The sequence below is a fragment of the Hylaeus anthracinus genome, unplaced genomic scaffold (genome assembly GCF_026225885.1).
Source record: "Hylaeus anthracinus isolate JK02 unplaced genomic scaffold, UHH_iyHylAnth1.0_haploid 12000, whole genome shotgun sequence".
NCBI classification, from domain to species: Eukaryota; Metazoa; Arthropoda; class Insecta; order Hymenoptera; family Colletidae; genus Hylaeus; species Hylaeus anthracinus.
Window position 1 is genome coordinate 8,107,310 of NW_026534347.1, and position 21,484 is coordinate 8,128,793.

The window sequence follows — 21,484 nt, forward strand, 5'->3', positions numbered from 1 at the left end:
CTTTTGTTATTCAGTTCATAATGTAGGAATAAAACTACGGTGTGGTCGAAGTAGAAGAAGAAGAATTTTAAGAGAAAGCGATTTGAAAGTATATGAACACAGGGTGTCTATCTAATAGGTGATTATATGTACTTGAAGAATACGCCCTAATAAATATAAATACAGTTTTCTAAATAATTCTTTTCTAAATTACAGACCTCGAAAAGTATACGCTACATTAACATTTACACCTCGTGTCTTATAATATAATTTTTTAAAACTTTCTTGCTCCTAATTTTGAAATTTTTGAATAGAATATAATCAACATAAAATATTACTCTAAATTGAATATTATCACAACGTACAATTATACATTAAATATCGCTTTGCTTACTCCTGTATTCAGGTTTTAAATTTTCAATTTAAACAAATTAAAGTATCTTCTTTCTCAGCCTTTAAGCAAAGTATAAAAAAAAAATGAATTAAAAATGAAGCAAGAAACTGAAAAAAAAAAGGAAACAGTCATTCGAATAATTTCTGAAACGCATTTCCCCTATTCCCGGTTTCATGCCGGCTTCTATTAACTAATGAATTGCGTGAAAACGACACAGGCGTGTGTAAAACGCGAGATTGGAGCGGCTCCAATCGGCTCGGGTGATCTACAACAGGAGCGCAACGCCGCGCGAGGAAGACTCCATTAAATAAACCGCAGAATTAGTTTCCATGAAATTCAGATTGCCAGAGGGTGGGAGAGAGTTATACATCCAGGACATCGAGGTATGTAAATTCGTCGACGTATACGGTAAATGTGACCGTTTTCCTTATTACCTGTGTAATTAGGATGCCGACGTCTCGCTTGAAATTGATTTACACTCGGTAATCTAAAATTTAGCGTTTCTGCCTGCGAGCGTTCCTCCCGACCGAGCGACTTTTAATGTTTGATTAAGAACGTTCTTAGGCTACTTCAACGATCGTGGTCGGTCTACTCGTAACTTCTCGAGTTGGTTCACCGTTGCTATCATTTCCTCCCTCTGCATATGAAGTTTGTTAAGCGTGCAAATATTTTCGGGAATCCTGCTTTGCGAAATGTCACATTTGAGATAATGAATTATTTGGTTGATTATATTGTATGTTTCCTGTTTATTCACATGTTTCAACACATTTTTTACTATGTTGTGGGATAATAAATAAAATTTTTTTAAAATTTGGAGGGATGTTCATGAATTTGTAACGCAAAGGTTGAGCAAGATGTAGTAGTAAATCAATTTTCGATTGACACTGTTTCTTTTGAGTAATTAACTTTATTAGGTGTAAAAACTAATCGTGTGGCTTTCTAAAATACGTATATAAATATAATGTATTAAAAAAAATAGTGGAAGTTAATATCTATAATCAGCATATAATACCTATGTATTCTTTGCGCCAGTAAAAGAAAGATCGTAAATAAAATTTACGAGAGAAAGACACCCACGAATAAATGAAAGAAAGGTACAATCACATTAGAAACAATCTGAATACATAATGCTTGTATAACCTATAACCCCTCTAAGAACTTCTGTGCAAAACTGAGCTCACGATTTACAACCAGATTTGGAGCAGATTCCATAACGCGCGGATTAAATTGGAATCCTGTTCGTATATTTACATCCTTCGATATAAGTATTAAAAATATTGATCTCCCATGATTATTCTAGTCAAATTTATGCCTTCGTGGTCCACCGGCAAACTTTGTTGATAACTCATTCCACCAGGCTTCGTGTAAAGGCGCCCCATTAATCAGAGAATTAGTTGAAATGGTCACAGAACTGGAATATTGCGATATGTAAATTTCGTGAAGCAATCGATGACGATTGTTCCTCTCTTGATTCAATAATTATGTGGCAATTCGTGGAACAATTAAAATTTCAAATAAATTTTTATTGTTTTCTATAATAATATATTAGGTTGTCCGAAAAGTTTCTTTCGGAATTTACACTCAATTATTTTGTGTGACAGTGTTTACATAAATAGACAATCTAATTTCATAGATATTCATGTTGTAACAGTAATGGAGCAAAATGAATCGTGCACAATTCGGTAATGTAACATAAAACATAAAATATTGTGCGTGTATTATTTATTAATAAAACGAAAGAAACTTTTGGGACAACCTAATATATTAATCTGGACTAACATTAATTTCTGCATACTATTGTCAGGTAAATGAACAACCAACAACACAGTTAATAAATTCCACGAGGCAAACAGTGGAAATTAAAGGCCTATAAATCGGCTCCCGATAGATGAAGTAATAATTAAATATATTACTTGATTAAAATTACACTTATTTCATATTTTTGCGATGAATATGCGACAGGTACATTATTCCATGAATCGATTCACCAATCTTAAAAACAGGAAAAAAGTGGCGCTGTTATATTCCCCTTGCGATAAGATCAAACTATCGCGCGAAGTTTCAAGCGCCTTTTTGCGAATGATCGGGCACCAGCTCACGAGCGTTCAGGTGAACTGGGATGGACGAACGCGCGCGCGGTTTCTCCCACGAGCTACTTAGGGGCAAAATACGCGGCAAACAAATGCGAGGAATATGCATTATGAAAAATAGGAGGGGATAGACGCGTACACGGAGAAAGACACGGCTCCGAAGATGGATGGATCCAGAGAGATGATTTACGACACCCAGATAATCTACAAGTGGAAATCCTCCAGCAGAAGTTCCATCCGGCGCTGCGCTGCTTAGCGGTAATGTATCGCTACGCGATTGAAATTAATTACTCGAATAAACCGCATCATACAGACGCCTGAGTCGTGATAATGCGAGCCATCTATATGGTCAGGTGTCACCGGAACAATAAGAACGAAATCACCGTTATTCCTCTTCTTGTATCACTGTGAACAGTGTTGGATCTCTTTCGTAACGTTACACAGGGAATCTGAATGTTAAAAAATTAAGGGATGATTAATGTAGCGTCATGGATTTGAGTGAAATTATTTTATATTACTGTATTAAATAATTGTGTGTTTGCTTTCTTACATGTCATGGTTTCAAATGTGAATGTTTCGTTATAAATATATACATAAATAAATTCATGTTTGATATTTTCAAATAAATGTTTTATTAAAAATACATATATTTATGTATAAATTTTGGTAGGTAATCATAATGAAACATTTAATTTGGACAACATAGGGTAGAAATATTAATACAACTGAACATATGTACTCATTCCGTATGAAAAGAAATTTTGCATACACAAATCTAAAAAATTATAGTCCTACTAGTCTCTCTAAATTTTGTTTAAACTGGTATTTTTACGGTACATCACAAGTAGGTCTCGTTTTCGTGATAGTATTTCCTCGTATTTTAATACTTAAAACGTCCTCCACCTACGTCAATCGTATTCCTTTTGGGACGTAATGCTATTTATATAGGATATTCAGTTATTCAATAAATATTGACTCGAACAGAAATTGGCTTAGGAGAATAATGCATAATTCAAAGGAGCCATATGATGCAGCACTCAGGTACACTTTATTACTTTTTGGAAGAACAAGGTCACTTTCTGCTCCCTTTAATGGAGGTTGCATTTTTTATTTACCAAAGATTGCACACGTTATGGAAACGAATTCAAGCGTATAAAATAATATGACATTGTATTCGATTGTTATTTAAACGTCATTCTGAATTTGTTACCTTGTACACAATATTTATCGTGCAGAGAAAATCCTCTGTAACAAAATGGATAGTTTCCCGAAAATTTTGAAAGCTGAAAGCGACGAAGAAAATTCATAGTGTGTTATACTGGCCGGTCCGCGCTATGCAAACTACATAGTTCAACGAACCAATTTTTGTTAAAATCGATATTTATGGATTCATCGTAGTGGATCCAGGTATACGCCCACGATGCTATATTCGCGAGATCATTAAAACGAATTGATGGCGAACGAGCTCCCGCGTACCTATCGCTCTTGATGTCCGTCTACTCGATGCGTTGCTTGTTTCCCCCTTTTTTTTATTATAGTTTCATAGCAAACTTGACAATATCGATACAAGGTAGATTCGCTAATAAAACGTTACGTTATTGCTATATGTTCTATACTATATGTTCACTGTTAAAAGCGAGTGGAATTATTGGCAAAAGATGTGTTATGCTCTGGTGTATCGCAAATGTCTATTTAACCAAGTATTCGTTGAAATTGTGGAGTTGGCTGGAGTCATAGAGTGGTCAGTTAACAAATATTGACCAATCACGATCGTGTATTTAACATCTTCACGCCCTTGGCCATATATGCGCACGTTTAGATTTTTATGATTATAATTACAATAAATAATAAAAATAACAAGAAGTTGATATCGTCTTGATCTCCCCTGAAGAGGTTCAAGTAAAATAGACACAACTTTGAAATGGTAGATTTCACTGTTTGATACTTCATTGTTTACACGTAAATATTCTGAACGTTACAAAGCAACGCTGTTGTAATGTCAGTTCGATTTGTTATTTATTAAATTAAAAGCAGGAAAAGATTGTCGCATCAAAAAATATTCCCCAGTGAAAAATGTAACATTTTACTTCGAATTTTATCTTTCCGTTACGACAGAACAGCTCATTCCAGATTCCAGAAGCATTCTATATAACTTCGAAATGTAATTCACGTTTTCCAACTTTCTGTCACACTTCATTTTCCTTTGTATTTTTCTATGACATATTCCATCATGTAGAATATCGAAAACCACAATATTTTCAATTGAACTTATTTCAATGCCTTCTATGTATTGTTTACGAACTTGTAGAATGTGAATTTAAGATATGCTACATAAAATCCCAACGTAGTCTAGAATGATCGTACCATATTTTTAAGAAAAATTCAAGAGCACGTTTGAATTTTAATACATATTTATCGACCACCTGATTAAACACCACCCAGCTAAGTACCTAGTACAGGTCCCACCGGTAGCAGAAAATTTTTCTCTCTTCTAAAAAGAGCCAAAAAGTGTGATTGATGCAGGGTTAATTATAAAGCGAGTCATTACGAAATCGCAGGTGCGCAACCAGCGGGAAAATACTCGCGGGAAAAATGCGACGGCCGGCTCGTCAAATGCACATGGCCCTTGACACGGCAAGGAGGTCACGTTTCTGGCTCCAAAAGGCGAGCTTATTTCCCTCAGCCGATTTCACGTCGGCGAATCGGAAACGCATTCCGAATTCGCAGTGGAAAGTGGATCTTCCTTGTTCGCTCTTTCCCCTCTGTCGCTATCCAACGAAACGTTCACGTTGCGGAGGAAAAGGGGGCGGAGAGACTACACCGTGTCTTCTTTTCGTCGTGGCGCCGGCGTTTCCCGCCGTCAGGTAGATAGAAAGGATCCTAACGCGTTCTGACAGTCACGTTTCCGGCTCTGTTAAGGCTGGCAAGTACCCCCTCTCCGTTTACCTGATTTCACGTCGTCCGGAGCGGAAACGCGATCTGAATTCGATGAGTCGACAAAAGGCTGGCAACCCGTCTTCATGCCTGACGGGATATTTTTCAAACAATTGTAGCCTATTTGGATCGCTACGTGGCAAGCGTTTGATTTATTTTAACGACACGAAGTCTCTCTGGGTATTCGTGTACGGTGATCTTCACGGTCCGTGAAAGGGTATGTGGTGGTTTTTAAAAAGCAATTTCTGCGCGTTATTTCGTGAAATGAGAATCGTAAATAATTCGTTTTAAATGAATACTAATGTTTAACCTTCGAGGCGGAATTTTATTCAACCTTTTGTTAAAAATTATTTATGGATTATCGATATGTCTGCGAATTAACCCTCTATGGATCAAATTTTTCGTTTATTCGTTATTATATTAACACGAGAAGAGGCTACAATAACGGATACGCGTTTTGAAAACTCAAACGAGACTTCCCTGGCCATATCCGCAATGCGGTTGTACAAGTTCCCTGAGCCGCGTATTTCAGCCTCGCGGGCAACAACGAAACGGAATTTCCAAAATTCGAAGCTTTTCGTCGTGCAAATCGCGGATTTCCTTCGAAACGCGGAATTTTCTGGGACTTGTAATATTTCGTGCGTCGTAGGAAAGTAATTCCTTTCGAGGCAATTGAACCGTGTCAGAATTGGCGACTACCTTCGAAAGCAAAAATTTTCACACCTTCTGGCACGCGAATGCGAGACCTTCTGGAAATTTAAGCGAGAAGAAAGAGCATTTTTATTCCAGAAAAATTCTCCAGACTCGCAGCTTGAAGGCAGGAAATTCAACTGCTGTTCGATTCATTTTGTGAAAATGAGGGAGAATTTTTGGATATTTACATGATTGAGAATCAAGTTTATAGTTATACGACATTCATTATATTAGATTGTCCGAAAAGTTTCTTTCGTGAGTTGCATTCAATTATTTTCTGTGGGAGTGTTTATATAAATATACAATCTAATTTCTTAGACATTGATGCTGTAACAGAAATGAGGCGAAATGAATCGTACACAATTCAATAATGTGACATAAAACATACAATATTGTGTATATATTAATTATTAATAAAACGAAAGAAACTTTTGGGACAACCTAATACTTAATAACATTTGATGTAAACGATGATGTAACCCATTCAAACAATGTCCACCATTTATTATTTTCATGAAATTTTAACAATGCATCTCCCGAACAATGAACAACAAACTTCCAAAATTTCGACCAATAGCAGCGAACCGTTCGCTGAGCACGCAGCTTTAGAAAAATCGATACTTAAAATTTCACGACACGGCTACCACCTTGACTATTCACGAAGCATTATAAACCGAGCACTTACCCCTCGCGGAAAGTGCAATCTGTTCAACTTTAAATTCTCGTTTCTTTCGACGGCCAGTTGTACGCAAACATAACCGGACCGCGGGCAGGGGGCAAAAAGATAATGCAAGTGGAAGTTAGCAAACGAGAAATTATTACGAGCAAGCGAGCGCGGCCCGAGGAGGCTCGCGAAAGAATACTGAAAAGTTGAAGTTATATACGAAGAGGAGGACCGCGGTGAAATCCATTGGCGTGCTTCCGCGAGGACGCGTAATTTTTCAAGTTCATTCAACGGCGACAAGTTATTATACGACCGCTGGGACGGCGGGTATTGAAAAATCAACGGTATGTAAATAAAAGGGACCCGGGAGGATATTCAAATGGGATCATTTTCCCAAACAACCTGCGACGTTATGGCGGTAGTGGAGCCATTATTGCCGAGAGAACAATTCTCGTGCTGGAACTTGATTAGGATATGTGTCTTGCGTGAGGAGGTATTAAACTTTAAGACAAAAGGGGAGGGAAGTAAAAATGGTGGGATGAGGGTTATCCAATGACGCATTGTAATCTTCTTTTTAATTTGCAGTGAGGGATATTTGGTTTTTTTTTTAATATATGGGAAATGAAAAATGGAAACAATGTGAGATGAGGGCTAAAGAAAAATAATGGATGATAATCCATTGATCCTAAATAGCCCTGGGTTTCTTGATTGTAGTCTGGAAGCCACGTAATAAGAATTTAATACTATTCGTTAAACAAAAATTACCGTTATACAGTCATAAATAAACTCAAAAAACTGTCAGTCCATTAATCCGTCTCACACTTATTCATCTTTGGTGAATCACATAAAAAGTTCAAATTAGAAAGAATGGCTACATTTAAATTGACTTGGACTTTTTAAAACGTAAAAACATTTTTAAGAAAATATATACAAATAAGAAACATTTCACATTGATAAATTATATTTATACTTGAGAGATTGCATAAACGCAATTATAAAATGCATTCTTTAATCAACCGTTCACAAATAAACTTAAAAAGTAATTCAATTTCCTTATAGGTCGAGAATCACTGCAGCGTAGGATTAAAATAAACCTGAGACAAATTTCGTCCGGAATTGTACGCTCTAGGTAGTCGCAATTAGCCCGAATTGTCAGGGATATTTCGAGGATGTATTGATTGGTGATTTTTAACAGGGAGCGCAGAATAGACTATTAAATCTGAACGCGTGAGTACGGTGATTTTACGGTCGACTTATTTTTAGAAACACGCTACGGTCCGTAATTAGACGGAATCGATATCTCCGATATCCCAACGGCGCGATATACGGTGGACAGATTTTGACGGAGTTCGCGTGTAGGAAACACTGGCCCGAAATGGCAATTTCCAAATGCGACGTGGATAATTTTATGCCTGAAGACATTTCGCACTGTGCGATCGAGAGTAACGATTCACGGCTGAATTCTTTATGACCAAGATCGATTGCTTTTGGATCCCTTTATTTTGTACTATCTTCTTTGAAACTGCTTCATCTCTTCTTGTGTTCTTAATTCCTTCTAGCGTTGACATTATTTTAAATCAAACGACTGTATTTTTAATATTTTTTTTATTTATAAAGGTTCATTTATAGAAACTATACACTATTTATATTTTATTAATGTTTTAATACACACTGGACAATACTGTTTCATTTTTGATTACCTAACATTCATACGTGTCTCATATATTTTATTGAATATTCTTTTATATTTTTACCTCCATTTGTATATTTCGTGTTTGCTATGTAGCTTTTTACTTTTTAAACCACGCTAACGGATGTCTCAACAAAGTATAAATTGTGATGGAAACACAAGGACGCCAAATGTAAAACACACATAACAGACATTATTAGCGAGAGTAGTCTACGTCATGAAAGAAATTTAATGCGTGAAAAATGAGGATAATTTGAAAGGGAGAAAGAATAACAGACGTGGAAACTTACTCGTGGTAGCGCACTTCGAGAAAAAAGAAATATTAAATCTCGTTGGTAGCGAAGCCGTATTTCATCTTCAAGAAGAAATCTCTTTTTTTCTCGTACCTAATTTGTACTCTCTTCTCGAAAACATGTTGCACACGTAGGATGCGAAAACTTGAGTCTGTTAACGGATATAAAATTAAGCTTTTGTGCCGCCGGCGTACAAGAATTTTCCAACAGAGAGGAGAAATTAGGAACGAGGAAAAGAATCTTTCAAAGAAAAAACAGAAAAGAAAATGAAATACGGCTGTATTAGCGACGTGGTTTAATCTCTCGGTCTACACTGTGCGGTTAGTTTTTGCTAGAATAACGTGCCCTGAGAAACAAGATAGGTTGTTAAAAAGGATCATTATTTGTATCAGGTAAAAAGAGATTCAAGTTATTAGCCCGCAGCGCGCTACCGTTATAAAAGCGATAATTTTAAATGCGAAATGTTCTGAAAGTGGAAAATTTCTGCTAACAAGGGAAGTTAGGGGACTCGGGGGAGATTCAGGAAATTTTGAAAACAAATTCACGCAAGTAGAGTAGTTCGTCTATGAGACGAAAACGCTTTTTGGTGGCGTTGAATGAAGGTTTTGGAGGGATGAGATCAGTGCTTTTTAAAATATGCTTTCTGGGTGTATAAAGGCACTTTTGTAGGTATAAAAGAAGATTCAACGCTTTGTTTGATAATATTTAAAAGAAAATGAATTTGTACTTTTCAGTGTGGTAACTGTATCTTCTTAAACCGTACTTCTCTAACAATGAATAATGATTTTGTATTATTTATTTATAATTATTTAAAGTTTTAACTTGCTTAAAGCTTCTTGTAAAATTCTTGATATTTTACTAGAATGTTTCATTATACTTTGCTAATTAATTAAATTACTTGAATAGCTCCCTAAATTGAATACGATTATATTGTTCGTACACCTGATAGGTAACGAAGTATTATAACGTATATGCACAGCATTTTCGACAATTGAGACCAGTAAAGTCCAGAATCATATTACTCAATAATTAGGATATCCATTCCCTAATTTCAACGAACCTGAAGTCATAGGATCGGATACATATCAATTGTTGAAACTGGAAACTCCAGAATTAATCGTTGCAATTATCAGAGAAATAGTTATATTCCATGTACACTGCAATTCAACCACTGTTCCTACCTCTGATCATTTATTACATTCAAATAATTTCATCCCCTTTAAAAGACCTTTTCAAAAATTCATTTCATCGCTCCTACAAGATTTATTACACTAACATTTATTAAACTAAAATTTTGTTAAACGGTACCTTGTATGATTTTTATTTGAATTCAATTTTCTTTCCTTCTTCAAGATATCTTCAACAATAGGAATTATTAACTATTGGTATGCATTACAAAGGGAAACACCCTCGACGCAAGTATCGGAATGGATAGAATAGGATACCGTACTTCCAATACGTCCGATCCGATGCAAACAAACGATAAACGCAATCCCAGACTCTCGACAAGGTGTAAAGCTTTACGTACACCAGGAATTCCAATTTTCGAGCGGCGCGGATGTTCAGTTTACCATCAGTTTGCTACCGAGAAGACATTCATTTCCCGACTACGTTCGGAAGCCACCGAACACGTAGCTCTGAGAAACTTCGAATCCCATGGCATCGGCGTAGAAGCCGCAAGGCGTACGCACGAACCGCGGTCAAAAGGATCCTCTGACGGAATCGCAGCCTGACAGAAGGGGTGGGACGGGGGGCGTGGAAGGCCTGGAGCTTAGATGGGACACAGCTTTCGGCGAGATCAATTTGACGAATTCGTCTCGCTGAGCCACGATGTCTCGAAAGCGGCACCCGCGGGACTGACATCCATCTAAGTATCCTCGTCGAGGTAACATGTGTAGAGCGATGTTGAACACGTTGACGTACACGCGGCAGGGAATCGTCCTCGATCGGAAATGTAGCGTGCATAATTCCACAACGTAGCAAGAGAGAACTGATTCGTCGATATGCGACCGTTATACAGGGTTCTGTAGAAGGAAGGTTTAGGATCTGGTGCGTTGGCATTGATTGCATCAGACTTCTATTGGTTATTGTCGTACACTGGTTATGAAGAATGTCAAATTATTTAATATGTGTACTTCATTCAATATACTCAATAATTTCCCTGAAAAGAAATTATTTGTACATAGAAATTATGTAATATACTTCATTCGATATTCTAAATGTTTTAACTGGAAAGATATTATTTATCGAGAGGATTTATTGAACACTAGCAGACTTGTGCTTCATACACTGAATTAATGGTGTGTCAATAATTTTAATGTAGCCAGGTAATGAACAATACATAATGAATTAATATACTTTATTCAATATACTAAATTCTTACCCTGACAAAAAAATTATTTATCAACAAAGAATACTTAAAACGATGACGATAACCTATTTGTCTGCAATTCCGTTTGAGATTCAAGGTTCACTTCAAACCATCCCTTTAACTTATTTACAGTAGCGTGCGTAGTGTATCGACGTCTCAAGAAGCGGTTCTCGATTCGTCTTCCGTGCCAGCTAAACACACTACTATGTTCGAATTGGAATTTCCTGCTTAGGGTGAATACGGAGAAGCCTAACTCCCAGGATTCGTTCTTGGGATTTTACCGCATTGAACGAAACAACGCTAAACGAGGTCATTGGAACTTGAATAGAGCTAAAAGAAAGCACAACACACACTTACGTGTGTTAATTTGATGATTCACTATATTAGTTTCCCTTTTTTTCAATCTTAATAATTATAATTTTGTGTCGAGGAAAATTGTTGAACCAAGTAAACCATTTTATACTCACAATCACATCTACGATTTAAAATAAAACGAACTATTCAAAACATAAATACTATCAAATAGCACAATGTAAATAATCTTTCATCCAACTCTAACAACAAATAAATAATCGACCTTCATCAAATGGAAGAACAGATTCGCTGCCACCCCCCGATTAAAGATAGTCGGCGGTCCCGATTCTCGATCTTTAAACGAGGGAAGTCGGCGACGTGTAACGCACGGCGAGCTTGACCATATGCATAAAACATGAGAGCGAACTGTGTCTTGAATCGGAATTATTTACCTTGGTTAGCCGGACTCGTCGGAATTACAGCGTAACCGCGTCCAACGATGGAATCGAGGAAACGTGCTCCCATCGTGGTCGTCCCTATCCTCGGAACGAAGACGACATCGCGTGCCCGTTCCCCATACGCGATCGCTATCACTGGCTATCGCGATATTAACGGCGAATTACCAGGGAATTTGCACGCTAACCAGCGTTGCGGCTTTCAATTTCGACGACGAAAGTAAAATCGACGCAAATTAATTCGGGACCGTTTAACAAGCTCCCACGTTCGTTCGATTTCCGTCCCGTTCCAGCCATTCGACTTTTTCGAATCGAATACGTGACTGGGCATAATGTTTCGAAACGGGGTACGTGTGAGTTTTTAGTTAGGCAGGGAAATAAGTAGAATTTTTAGAGTGTTACTTGCTGTTGGAAATTTAGGGAAGAAGTATTGTTATGTTATCACTTCTGGATGAAATTTACAAGTGGTATCTAATTATAAAGGATTAAATATTTGTAGCAGGAGGTATGTAGGATTATAAAAATACGGTTATTGAATATTTCTTTAGCGTGGACCAATGTTTGTTTTATTCGGGGTACTTAAACTGTATAATAGCATCTAATCGTGTAATGAAAATTAAAAGCTGTGTGTCCTACCTCATAAAATATATACTTTCTGTCCTCTATCCAAGCTGTGTAAAAATTTGGAAGCAAAGTAGAGAAAAAATTCAGGCGAAGACTTGAAATATAAAACATATAAACACCAATATCTAAAACACATCCCAAGGAAATAAATAACATTGAATTATTTACAACTCGCTTTAAAAATGTTAAGATAAAACATCCTTGAATATTTCTAGCCCCAATCGATGGAAAGATATCTGATTCCCTCCGCCATGAGCCCTTACCCCGCAATCCTAATCGGCTTTCGAAATTACATGGTAAACCTTTTATTTGCTCCGGTATACTTGGTCCAGCAATCGAGCAATTCACGTCGATTTACAGGATACCGTGATCTCCGATTGATCCTTAGGTTACGGGAGCCCAAGTAATCGCATCCGTGTATCAGTTTCCCCGTTCACTTCGCGCTGTCTTTCATCCTTTCCGAACTTCGTTTCACCGTGATGAAGCAGAATAATGCACGCGGTGCAATGCCGCAGGAAAGCGCCAAGTCAGAAGTCTCGAGTGTTTGCAAGACTCGAAAAATGGGTCGATTGAAGCTTGCGAGATCCACGCGTCTAACGAGAGTGGCAGCGTGATTGTGTTCCGGTTCCCGGTCGAATCGGAGGGAAAAAAAAAATTCGCCAGTTTCCTCGGACCGATTGCTCGATAAATCCTCGAGATCTAATCGAGATACCGCGGATCGATGGGACTCGTTAACCCGTTGTACCTGCCACGTTAGGTTTGACTTCCTCGAAAACGTCCTGCGATAGGAATCGTTGGCAAACATCAATGGTGACATGTAAATTTGAAGGTAAATTTTAACAAATATGAATTTGTATTTGTATGTACAGTGATGGGGAAAATTTCTAAATAATTGTTGAAATCGGAATTTAGGCTGGTGCTTTAACCTCTGGAGGGACGAATAATTCTGTTAGAAATCAATAAAAATTCAAGTTAATATTTATTTACATCTATCAATCTCATGGCGATGTTGCTGTATCGAAAACGAAGAAGAAACTTAACTGTCCAAGTTAACAGAAGCCTCATCTATACATCTTTGAATACGGAAACTTTCAACGAACTAATAACGACATGGAAGTAGAAAATACATGAAAGAAAACTCGATTCAAGTTGGATGTCTTTTCAACAGGATACGTTGGAGTGGATTGTCAAGTGCTATAACATTGCGCAGAAAAGTTATGGCATTACACAGTACGAAGCCGTGATAAAAATTGAAAGATCGATCGATATTTTGAGCGAAATGTACGCGATGGAAATAGCACAACAAAAATGTCTCGCTACTAAAATTTATTCTTCACTCTTATAGAAATACAGGAATTTTAGAAGAAAAGTGAGAATTTCTTTACATATAGTTGTGAACTCGCGATATTTTTTAAGAAAATTTATGATGAATATTGTCCACTGGGGCAACAACGTGTCTCGTTGTACTTGTCTGATCAGAGACTGGCACTATTCCACTGGCCGAGCTTAGACCTAGCTACTCTACTTGTCTGACTAATGACTGCTATTGTTCTACTTGAAGAATCAAGATGCACGTGATCGACCTGTTTGGTCAGGAATATCCCCTACCTGACCTAATTTATTTTTTTCAAAATGGAAGAATCTTACTCTCCCACATCTTCGATAATATTGACAAAAGCTACAAAGGATTTCTTTTATTTCTTTCTCCATAAATGCCATTCGAACTAACACCATTTCTATTTGTTAAAGCGAGCCAATACTTGCACCAGAAACAGACTTTCGTCAGAATTTGGTGTTCGGTAGCTCTCAACCGTATCAATTCGCGAATCGAGGCGACATCGCAGGAAGTCATACGTCTGGAAGGAACAATCACGACGTGTTTGAACGAAAGATTTAAAACGGTGGCAGCCCGAAAAACGCGAAGGTCGGCAAGGAGGAATTGGCTAGCGACGGAATTTTTCGGGAATCGATTCGCTTGGTCGTTTAAGTATTCGTACACGCTAGTCACGGCGGTTCGGGCATGTCACGTAAAAGAGAAAGAAATAGAGGACACGTAGAAATCGAGGCGCTGGAAGACTGAAGCCCGATCACGGCCTGGTACCAATGTCAATACGACGTATAACGATTTTCATATCCGACGGAAAAGGCGAACCGAGGAACCAGAACGCCTCCTCTTTCGGTATCCAGGACACGCTTTCGACAGCCCCAACCGGAATTCCCGATCAGTTTTCCATCCCTCTGTCCATCCCCCGCCGTTTCAGGGCAACAATAAAATTTCCGCGACAGAAGCCAAAGAGAAAAAATCAAATGGCTATAGACAAACGTATGGGGAACGATGAGGAATTGGAAGAAAAAGCTAAGAATGGATGTGCTTTATTCGCTTCTTGGCTCTTTCGTCCTGATCGTTACGCTTGGAGACGCGATAAGGCGTGTCTTGAGCAGCGTAAAATTGAAATGAGAATTTTTAATTACAGTTAGGTTCGAAGGGATACCGTAGGTTCGCTAATGTCCCCACAGTGTAATTTCTGCAGGAATCTAGGCTGATGTTAATCCTGGGGCTTTGCGATGAATGGCGTTCGGGGTTTGATTTTTCTTTGTAGAGAAAGTTAACGTTGAATAGATTGTTTTATTGAGGGAAGATTGATTCTTAACTCTTTGGTGGTGGGTGAGTTAAAAACTGTCTAACTTAGTTTCGTATGCGTAGGTGGACATCTTTGTTATAGTGACTTTCATAGAAAAATCTCACTTTGTACTTCAACTCAGATCTATCAATCTATCAAAAGTTAGCATTGAATAGATTGTTTCAGGAAGAGAGGATTGCCTCGTTCTTTAATTCTTTGGGTGAGTTGAATGTTGTTTGGCTTAGTTTCCTATGCTCAGTATGACATCTTTCCATAAACCCTAATCTTTAAATTCTTTAAAATCTAAAATTTTATGTAATACCTCGGCTCAGAGCTGATGCAACAAATAATCGACGTAGCAGAGGTTACATTATTTCCAAATAACAAACAGTCTACGCCAAGCAGCGATGGTCCGCCCATCGATACGTTCAAAAATAACAAAACGAGATACACGCGGACTCAAGAATTTTATATAACACAGAAAAACATTCCGAAACGGAAATCAAAATACAGGAACAGCTGAAACACAAACGAACGCGAGATAGAGCTAACTGAAATCGGAATGTAAATAGAGGGGGAGAAAAAAGTATTCGAAAAGTAATCGAATGGGAACAGGAAACGAAAGCAGAGAGATCCAGTTGGGCCATCGTGTCGCCAAAAAAAAAAGGAAGTCGGAATTGTTTACGTTTCGATTGTTGAAATTATTTTGAGAATGATCTAGAAACAGGAGTCGTGGCACATTTGCTTCGTTGTTTGCGATCAAACAGTTTGATATTTGAGGATTTCCCTATTCAATTCTTCATGAATGATACTAATGATTGATGAATGGCATTATTGAGCTTTCAAAATTCATATAGCATTAGACCTGTGATATGGAACTTGCGTTCACACTGTATTCTTTCATCCTGATAGAGTTCACCTAATTCATTTCAATATTAACAATAAGCACATGAAATATCAATATATTTCATTAGAACATAAATTCTGTTGTGCTGGTAAGAGACATTACCCCTTGCTGCCTCTAATATTTCTGACATTAATTCTGTACGTTTAAAATAAATGTTGTTATTACAATAAAAATTTGTTTGACACTGTCATTAGTTTTCTCACGATGTTCAACTACGTTTAGTTTTGCAAGTTTGTGCACCACGTACTCGGCCAGATCTTCAAGAACGTCGAGCTAGCACATTCCGTGCGAATCATCCGTGGGAACTAGACAAATTTCTACGCGTTACACGTATTTATTGTTTTCCAATGCGCTGCACGCGATCGATGCTTGCAGCCGAAGAAATATCGCGCTTCACAGACAGCCTGACATGAAACTCGTGCTCTGGCCTGTTTCGTGTCTTATTTCTCCATCCACGGGCCGCGAGGGGCAATAAATTCGATAACGCACATTCCAGGGTAACTTTCCGTGACTGGTTTCACGTAACCGTAAAATATGAGAGTCACTTATGGCGTGCTCCAACCGGCTGTGGAATTTGTTTATAGGAAATGCGGGAGCGTTGAACCGTGGCTCTTTACGACGATGACAATGGGATGCATGAAGAATGTTTAATAAACCTTCGAGGTGGGATTCGTGTGCATAGGCTGTTGTACTACGCTGCAGGGAATGAATAAAACAGGTGTTTTATTTAGACTTTGTTATCAGGGCCGGCGTGACCTTTTGCGAGGTCCAGTTCAAACATTTTGAGGGGGCTGAATTCACATTCAAATCCTACACTTGAATTTTACAACGAGGAATTATTTATTTACAAATGCTATATATTTTTTATAAGATGAATATTAAACAATAATACTTTGTGATGATTTTTGTCACTCCTTTCAATTTAATCATCGCTACTAAAAAAATGTCTCGTATCTCAGCAAAAATTGCTTCCATTTGTTAATGGTATCATCGGTCTGTAAAAAGTTAATCAAAATCGGTACCTTTTAATTCAGTAATTTTCGTAGACCGCGAGGCCTTTTAAAACGCGGGGAACCTGCCTTGCCCTATTTGTTATAATAATAAAGAAAGTATTACAATGCAATTCAGACATAATACAGGCCTCGTAAATATTGTGAATATTGTAAATATTGTTGCTCGAACGAATGCATTAGTTCGTATTAAAATATAATCTTAAAGTATAAGTACATTAAAATATGTACGGGATACAAGGAGATTAAGCCTGAATATTCGAAACATAAAATCACAACTACATATTAAAATAATAATAATAGGAAAACTAAGTCTTTACTATTGCACCACTCCATCTAGCTATCTTTGAATAAAAATAAGTAATAATTCTCCACTACTAATACACCTAAAACCGACCGGATATTTTCATTTGTCGCAGATTTACCACTGATAACGGATTCAGTATCGTCGAAAGCAACGACGGCGGCGAAGCGCTCGGTACCGACGGACGCGCCGATGCTGTACTACATATTCGATGCCCACAGTACGCTGAACAAACACCAGCATCATCACGATCATCGGTGGGGTCCTCATTTCGAGGGCGAGGGGAAGAATATGACCGTGCAAGCTGGCGGAAGCGCCATCCTCGACTGCAGGATATCCTTGCTGCAAGACAAAACCGTGAGTTTCACTTTTCTCGTGGGCACCATTTCTATCCGCTTATTCGCACTCGTCTCCACGAAATCTTCCAGGGAAATTAGAAATGCGATAACTCACAATTAATTCCGCGCCGTGCTGAACTCCGTTGCCCCGAGGATAATCAATTATAATTTACTTTAATTAATTTCTTTGCGCATGCCTGTCTCGTTTCGCAGCGATTCTTTTGGAAGGAAAATGACGCGTGCCTGTTACTGTCAGAACTGGGTGCTACTTTTCGGGCTACTTTTCATTTCCGACCTGATTTCGCGCGGAACACGAGGTGTATCGTTGATGATGAATTTAATAGGTGTCTTCTTTAAGAGTGGTACAAGCGTTTTGAAGAATTTAATAAATACTTGAGTAGATTGACACACAATATAACAGATTATAACACGATATAACACAACATCTTGCAATAGAACAAAATACAATGAAATCTGATAAAAAGCATCTCGTAAGCGCAGAATAAAATAAAATATTTCCATACAATGCTTTATTTTCAAAAAAATCGAGTTTGAAAATGTCAAGTACAAATATGCATACAGTAATTCTTGCCAGTCTTCTATTTCTACTCGTCTATATTAATTCATATCAGCCATTTCTCTTTGTTCGTTGTAAAGTATTTAATTCTATCATTCTCAATGCTAATTTTTCATTCCAATTTGGCTATTCGAGATCCTATATAGACAAGAATTCTTCCCGCGTGTAGTATCCACTCGTTAAAAATTTGTTGGAAAGGCGTACCACCCTCTGCATTAAATTCTTCCAACGTGTTTCATCGACGACCTCGAGTTCGCGGTCCACGCGCGTGCACTTGCTCCGAGGGGGTGAACTACGACTGATAAATCTGGTACTTTAAGGGACTTAGCCGCGGCGATATTCAACGGTTATGATCTTTTCGGGGAAATTTACTCGAAACACCGAAATGTTGACCGAACTCCGCGGAAACTTATCCAGCGGGAGTAGCTCCGTATATTCCGAAAGTGATGCACTTTGCTGGATCCTGTTCTCTCCTGCCTTCGCGTAATACTAAGCTATTAATCCCGTGTCTGTCGCTATCACTGCTAACGACGATGTCGTGTAAACCGATTATCCGTGCTATGATTATGTTGAAAACGCACGGCTGGGCTGAAAGCAACGTTTATTGCTGTATATTATTTCCGATCGCGAGGCAATGTTAGATTTGATAGATTTGTGGTTGGAGAAGGATAGTGGTCAATGAAGGTTAGAAGTGCTAAAATTAGGCTCCTGACTCCTGGTCGTTTTGCAGAATATTTTAATCGTTTTCGTACTATACATAGATGGGAAGTTGAGTAGAAAGTCTAAGGTTAGGAGTAAGGAAAGCTAAACAAGTGACTGAAATTTGACTGAAAAATACTTTTTATAGTTCGAGTGATTCATATTAAAGAAAGTTCAAGGTTGATAATTAGTTTGTTAACTGTGGATATTGACTAATAATTGAGCCGTTCGACGATATAATATACATTGTTTTTTTTTTTAAATTCCCTTTATAATATAAATACAGATGTAGCTTTCATCTAGCGGTGTATAAAATTAATGGTAAAGAATCACCAAATAAATAATCGTCAGTAATGTTACAATTTTTATGCGACTGGTGGAGTCAATCGAGAGTGATATCTATTTAAAAAGTTTAATCCAAATTTCTCTCGACTCGCAAAATACCAGAGTACATATTACTTCGAAAAATAGTGGAATCAATTTTTGGTAGTATTAAAATTGATCGGTGTTATTCAAGTTATGTTGTATTGGATTCCTTGCGTTCCAACTGAAAAATAGCAACGGCATTCGCGATCGATGGCGATCACACGGTTCGTTGATAACCGTCCATACGCTCCAATCTCTGTTGGCTAGATAATAGTAGGTTGGATATGTATGTTGAAGATGTACGATATCGTGTGCACTTAATGGGGATCGAGGGAAACACCATCCAATTCCAGTTACGTGGATAAACTACGGATTTCAGACTCCTGTTTATCCTTGTACCGATCGATCCGTCGATTCGCCGTGAATTTGGACATAACGAGCAGACTATGCGCTTCACTCCCTCGTGTTCGATACCACATTAGGGCCTCTATGTCATTTCCACTGACAGATGAACGAGAATCAGCGATAGTTGCTCAGAAAAAATCTATAGAAAAATTGTTTGATAATCTTGTAGAGATTAAGTTTCATATAAAATAGTTATGGAAAATGTTTTGCCATTGAAGGATAACATTCAGGGATTTCTTATGTTCTACAATCCACTTTGCTGAATAATAAATCATTTAATAAAGCAATATGATATTCTGACTTATATATAAATATAGTCATATCTAAGTATTTGTAAGATGAAAGGTAAACTTGAATTAATAACACAAACAAAACCCAGGCAAGAGTAAGCTAGATAAAAAGGACAAGGTAATAGAAGACTTCTTTATTTGCAGTAAATGACTTATACGTAATAACTTATATGTAAATATAGTCATATCTAAGTATTTGTAAGATGAAAGGTAAACTTGAATTAATAACACAAACAAAACCCATGCAAGAGTAAGCTAGATAAAAAGAACAAAGTAATAGAAGACTTGTAAAGTAAATGAAAAATTATACTAAATTTAAACAACATTTAATGGTTTGATAAAAAGACAGTTAAAGGAGTTCGGAGTACAAGGGGAGTTCGCGAGTGTCTATTGTCTGTCAGGATACTTGAAAAGTTACATCTCAGGAACAACACACGAAAGTGATACGATTCATTTGTTGACAGGTGTCCTGGGTACGAAGACAGGATAACGGCGAGAAGGTAAACTTGCTGACGGTGGGTCAACAAACATATATAGGGGATCCACGGTATACAGTGAAGTTCCAGTACCCAGACAACTGGCGTCTACAAATTAAACCAGTGAACAGTAGCGATGAGGGCCAGTACGAGTGCCAAGTCAGCACTCATCCGCCCAAGCATATTCACGTGAATCTCCACATCAACGGTGAGTATTATACCACCTCGTACGAATCACGTTTATGGAGGTGGAAAGCGAACGTCGTATCATGTATACCTGAACGAGAAGATATAGAGAGATATAGATTGAAGTTTGACCGAACGTATTTTTGGAACCTCTTCAACTCCTTATAACTTTCTTTCAGCCAGAACCTTTGTATAACAACTTGAATCAGTTATTTTTGAAACCTTTTCAACCCCTTCAGCCTTTTATAACTGATACAGTCAGAACCTCTACCCAGCAATTTAAAAGAGATATTTTTAGAACCATTTCAACCTCAAATTCAACTCTCTAAAAGTGTTCTGTACCTAAAACATCACCCATATCACAAAAGAATAAAGAATGAACCAGTGGCCGAAACCTGAAACATAAATATACCCTCGGGAATGGTATTATATGTTCGTGCAGCTTGACCATGGCCATCCTTCCGCCCCACATCCATTTCTCCCCCAAACCCCCGTGTCCCGCCCCATATTTGCCCGGAATCACTCATTTATTCTGTCAACTTCGTTAACCGTGTTTGCAAGTCCGCTCACGCAGCCATCGATGCGACTCAATTTATTTTCGTTCGCATATTAACGACCGCTCGCCGTCGACAATTCTCCTCGAGGTCCCCGTCGACGAAAACACTCGATCGGAATTTCCATCTTTTATTTTTGCGCGCGACGGGTACCCGCGCGGCGTTCCCAATGAGATGCGCGAAACTCTGATAAAAAGGGGGTCATTTCGCTGCTACCCTCAAATGATAACACGACGCGGAACAAGCCAAGGAACAGTAAATTGTCACGCG

At 37.9% G+C, this 21,484-nt stretch overlaps 1 protein-coding gene across 4 annotated transcripts in view; it reads left to right on the forward strand.

The window, feature by feature from the left end:
- The window catches only part of LOC128890183 (zwei Ig domain protein zig-8-like), a 290,530-nt gene that overhangs the window by 241,793 nt on the left and 27,253 nt on the right, over positions 1 to 21,484 (forward strand). For all 4 annotated transcript variants that reach the window (XR_008460569.1, XM_054148463.1, XM_054148465.1 and 1 more), the window contains 2 exons: positions 17,439 to 17,680; positions 20,463 to 20,682. Coding sequence is in view for 3 of the 4 variants with exons in the window: in XM_054148463.1 (XP_054004438.1) it covers positions 17,439 to 17,680; positions 20,463 to 20,682 (462 nt within the window). In the remaining variant the exon portion in view is untranslated. The remainder of the gene's footprint in view (positions 1 to 17,438; positions 17,681 to 20,462; positions 20,683 to 21,484) is intronic.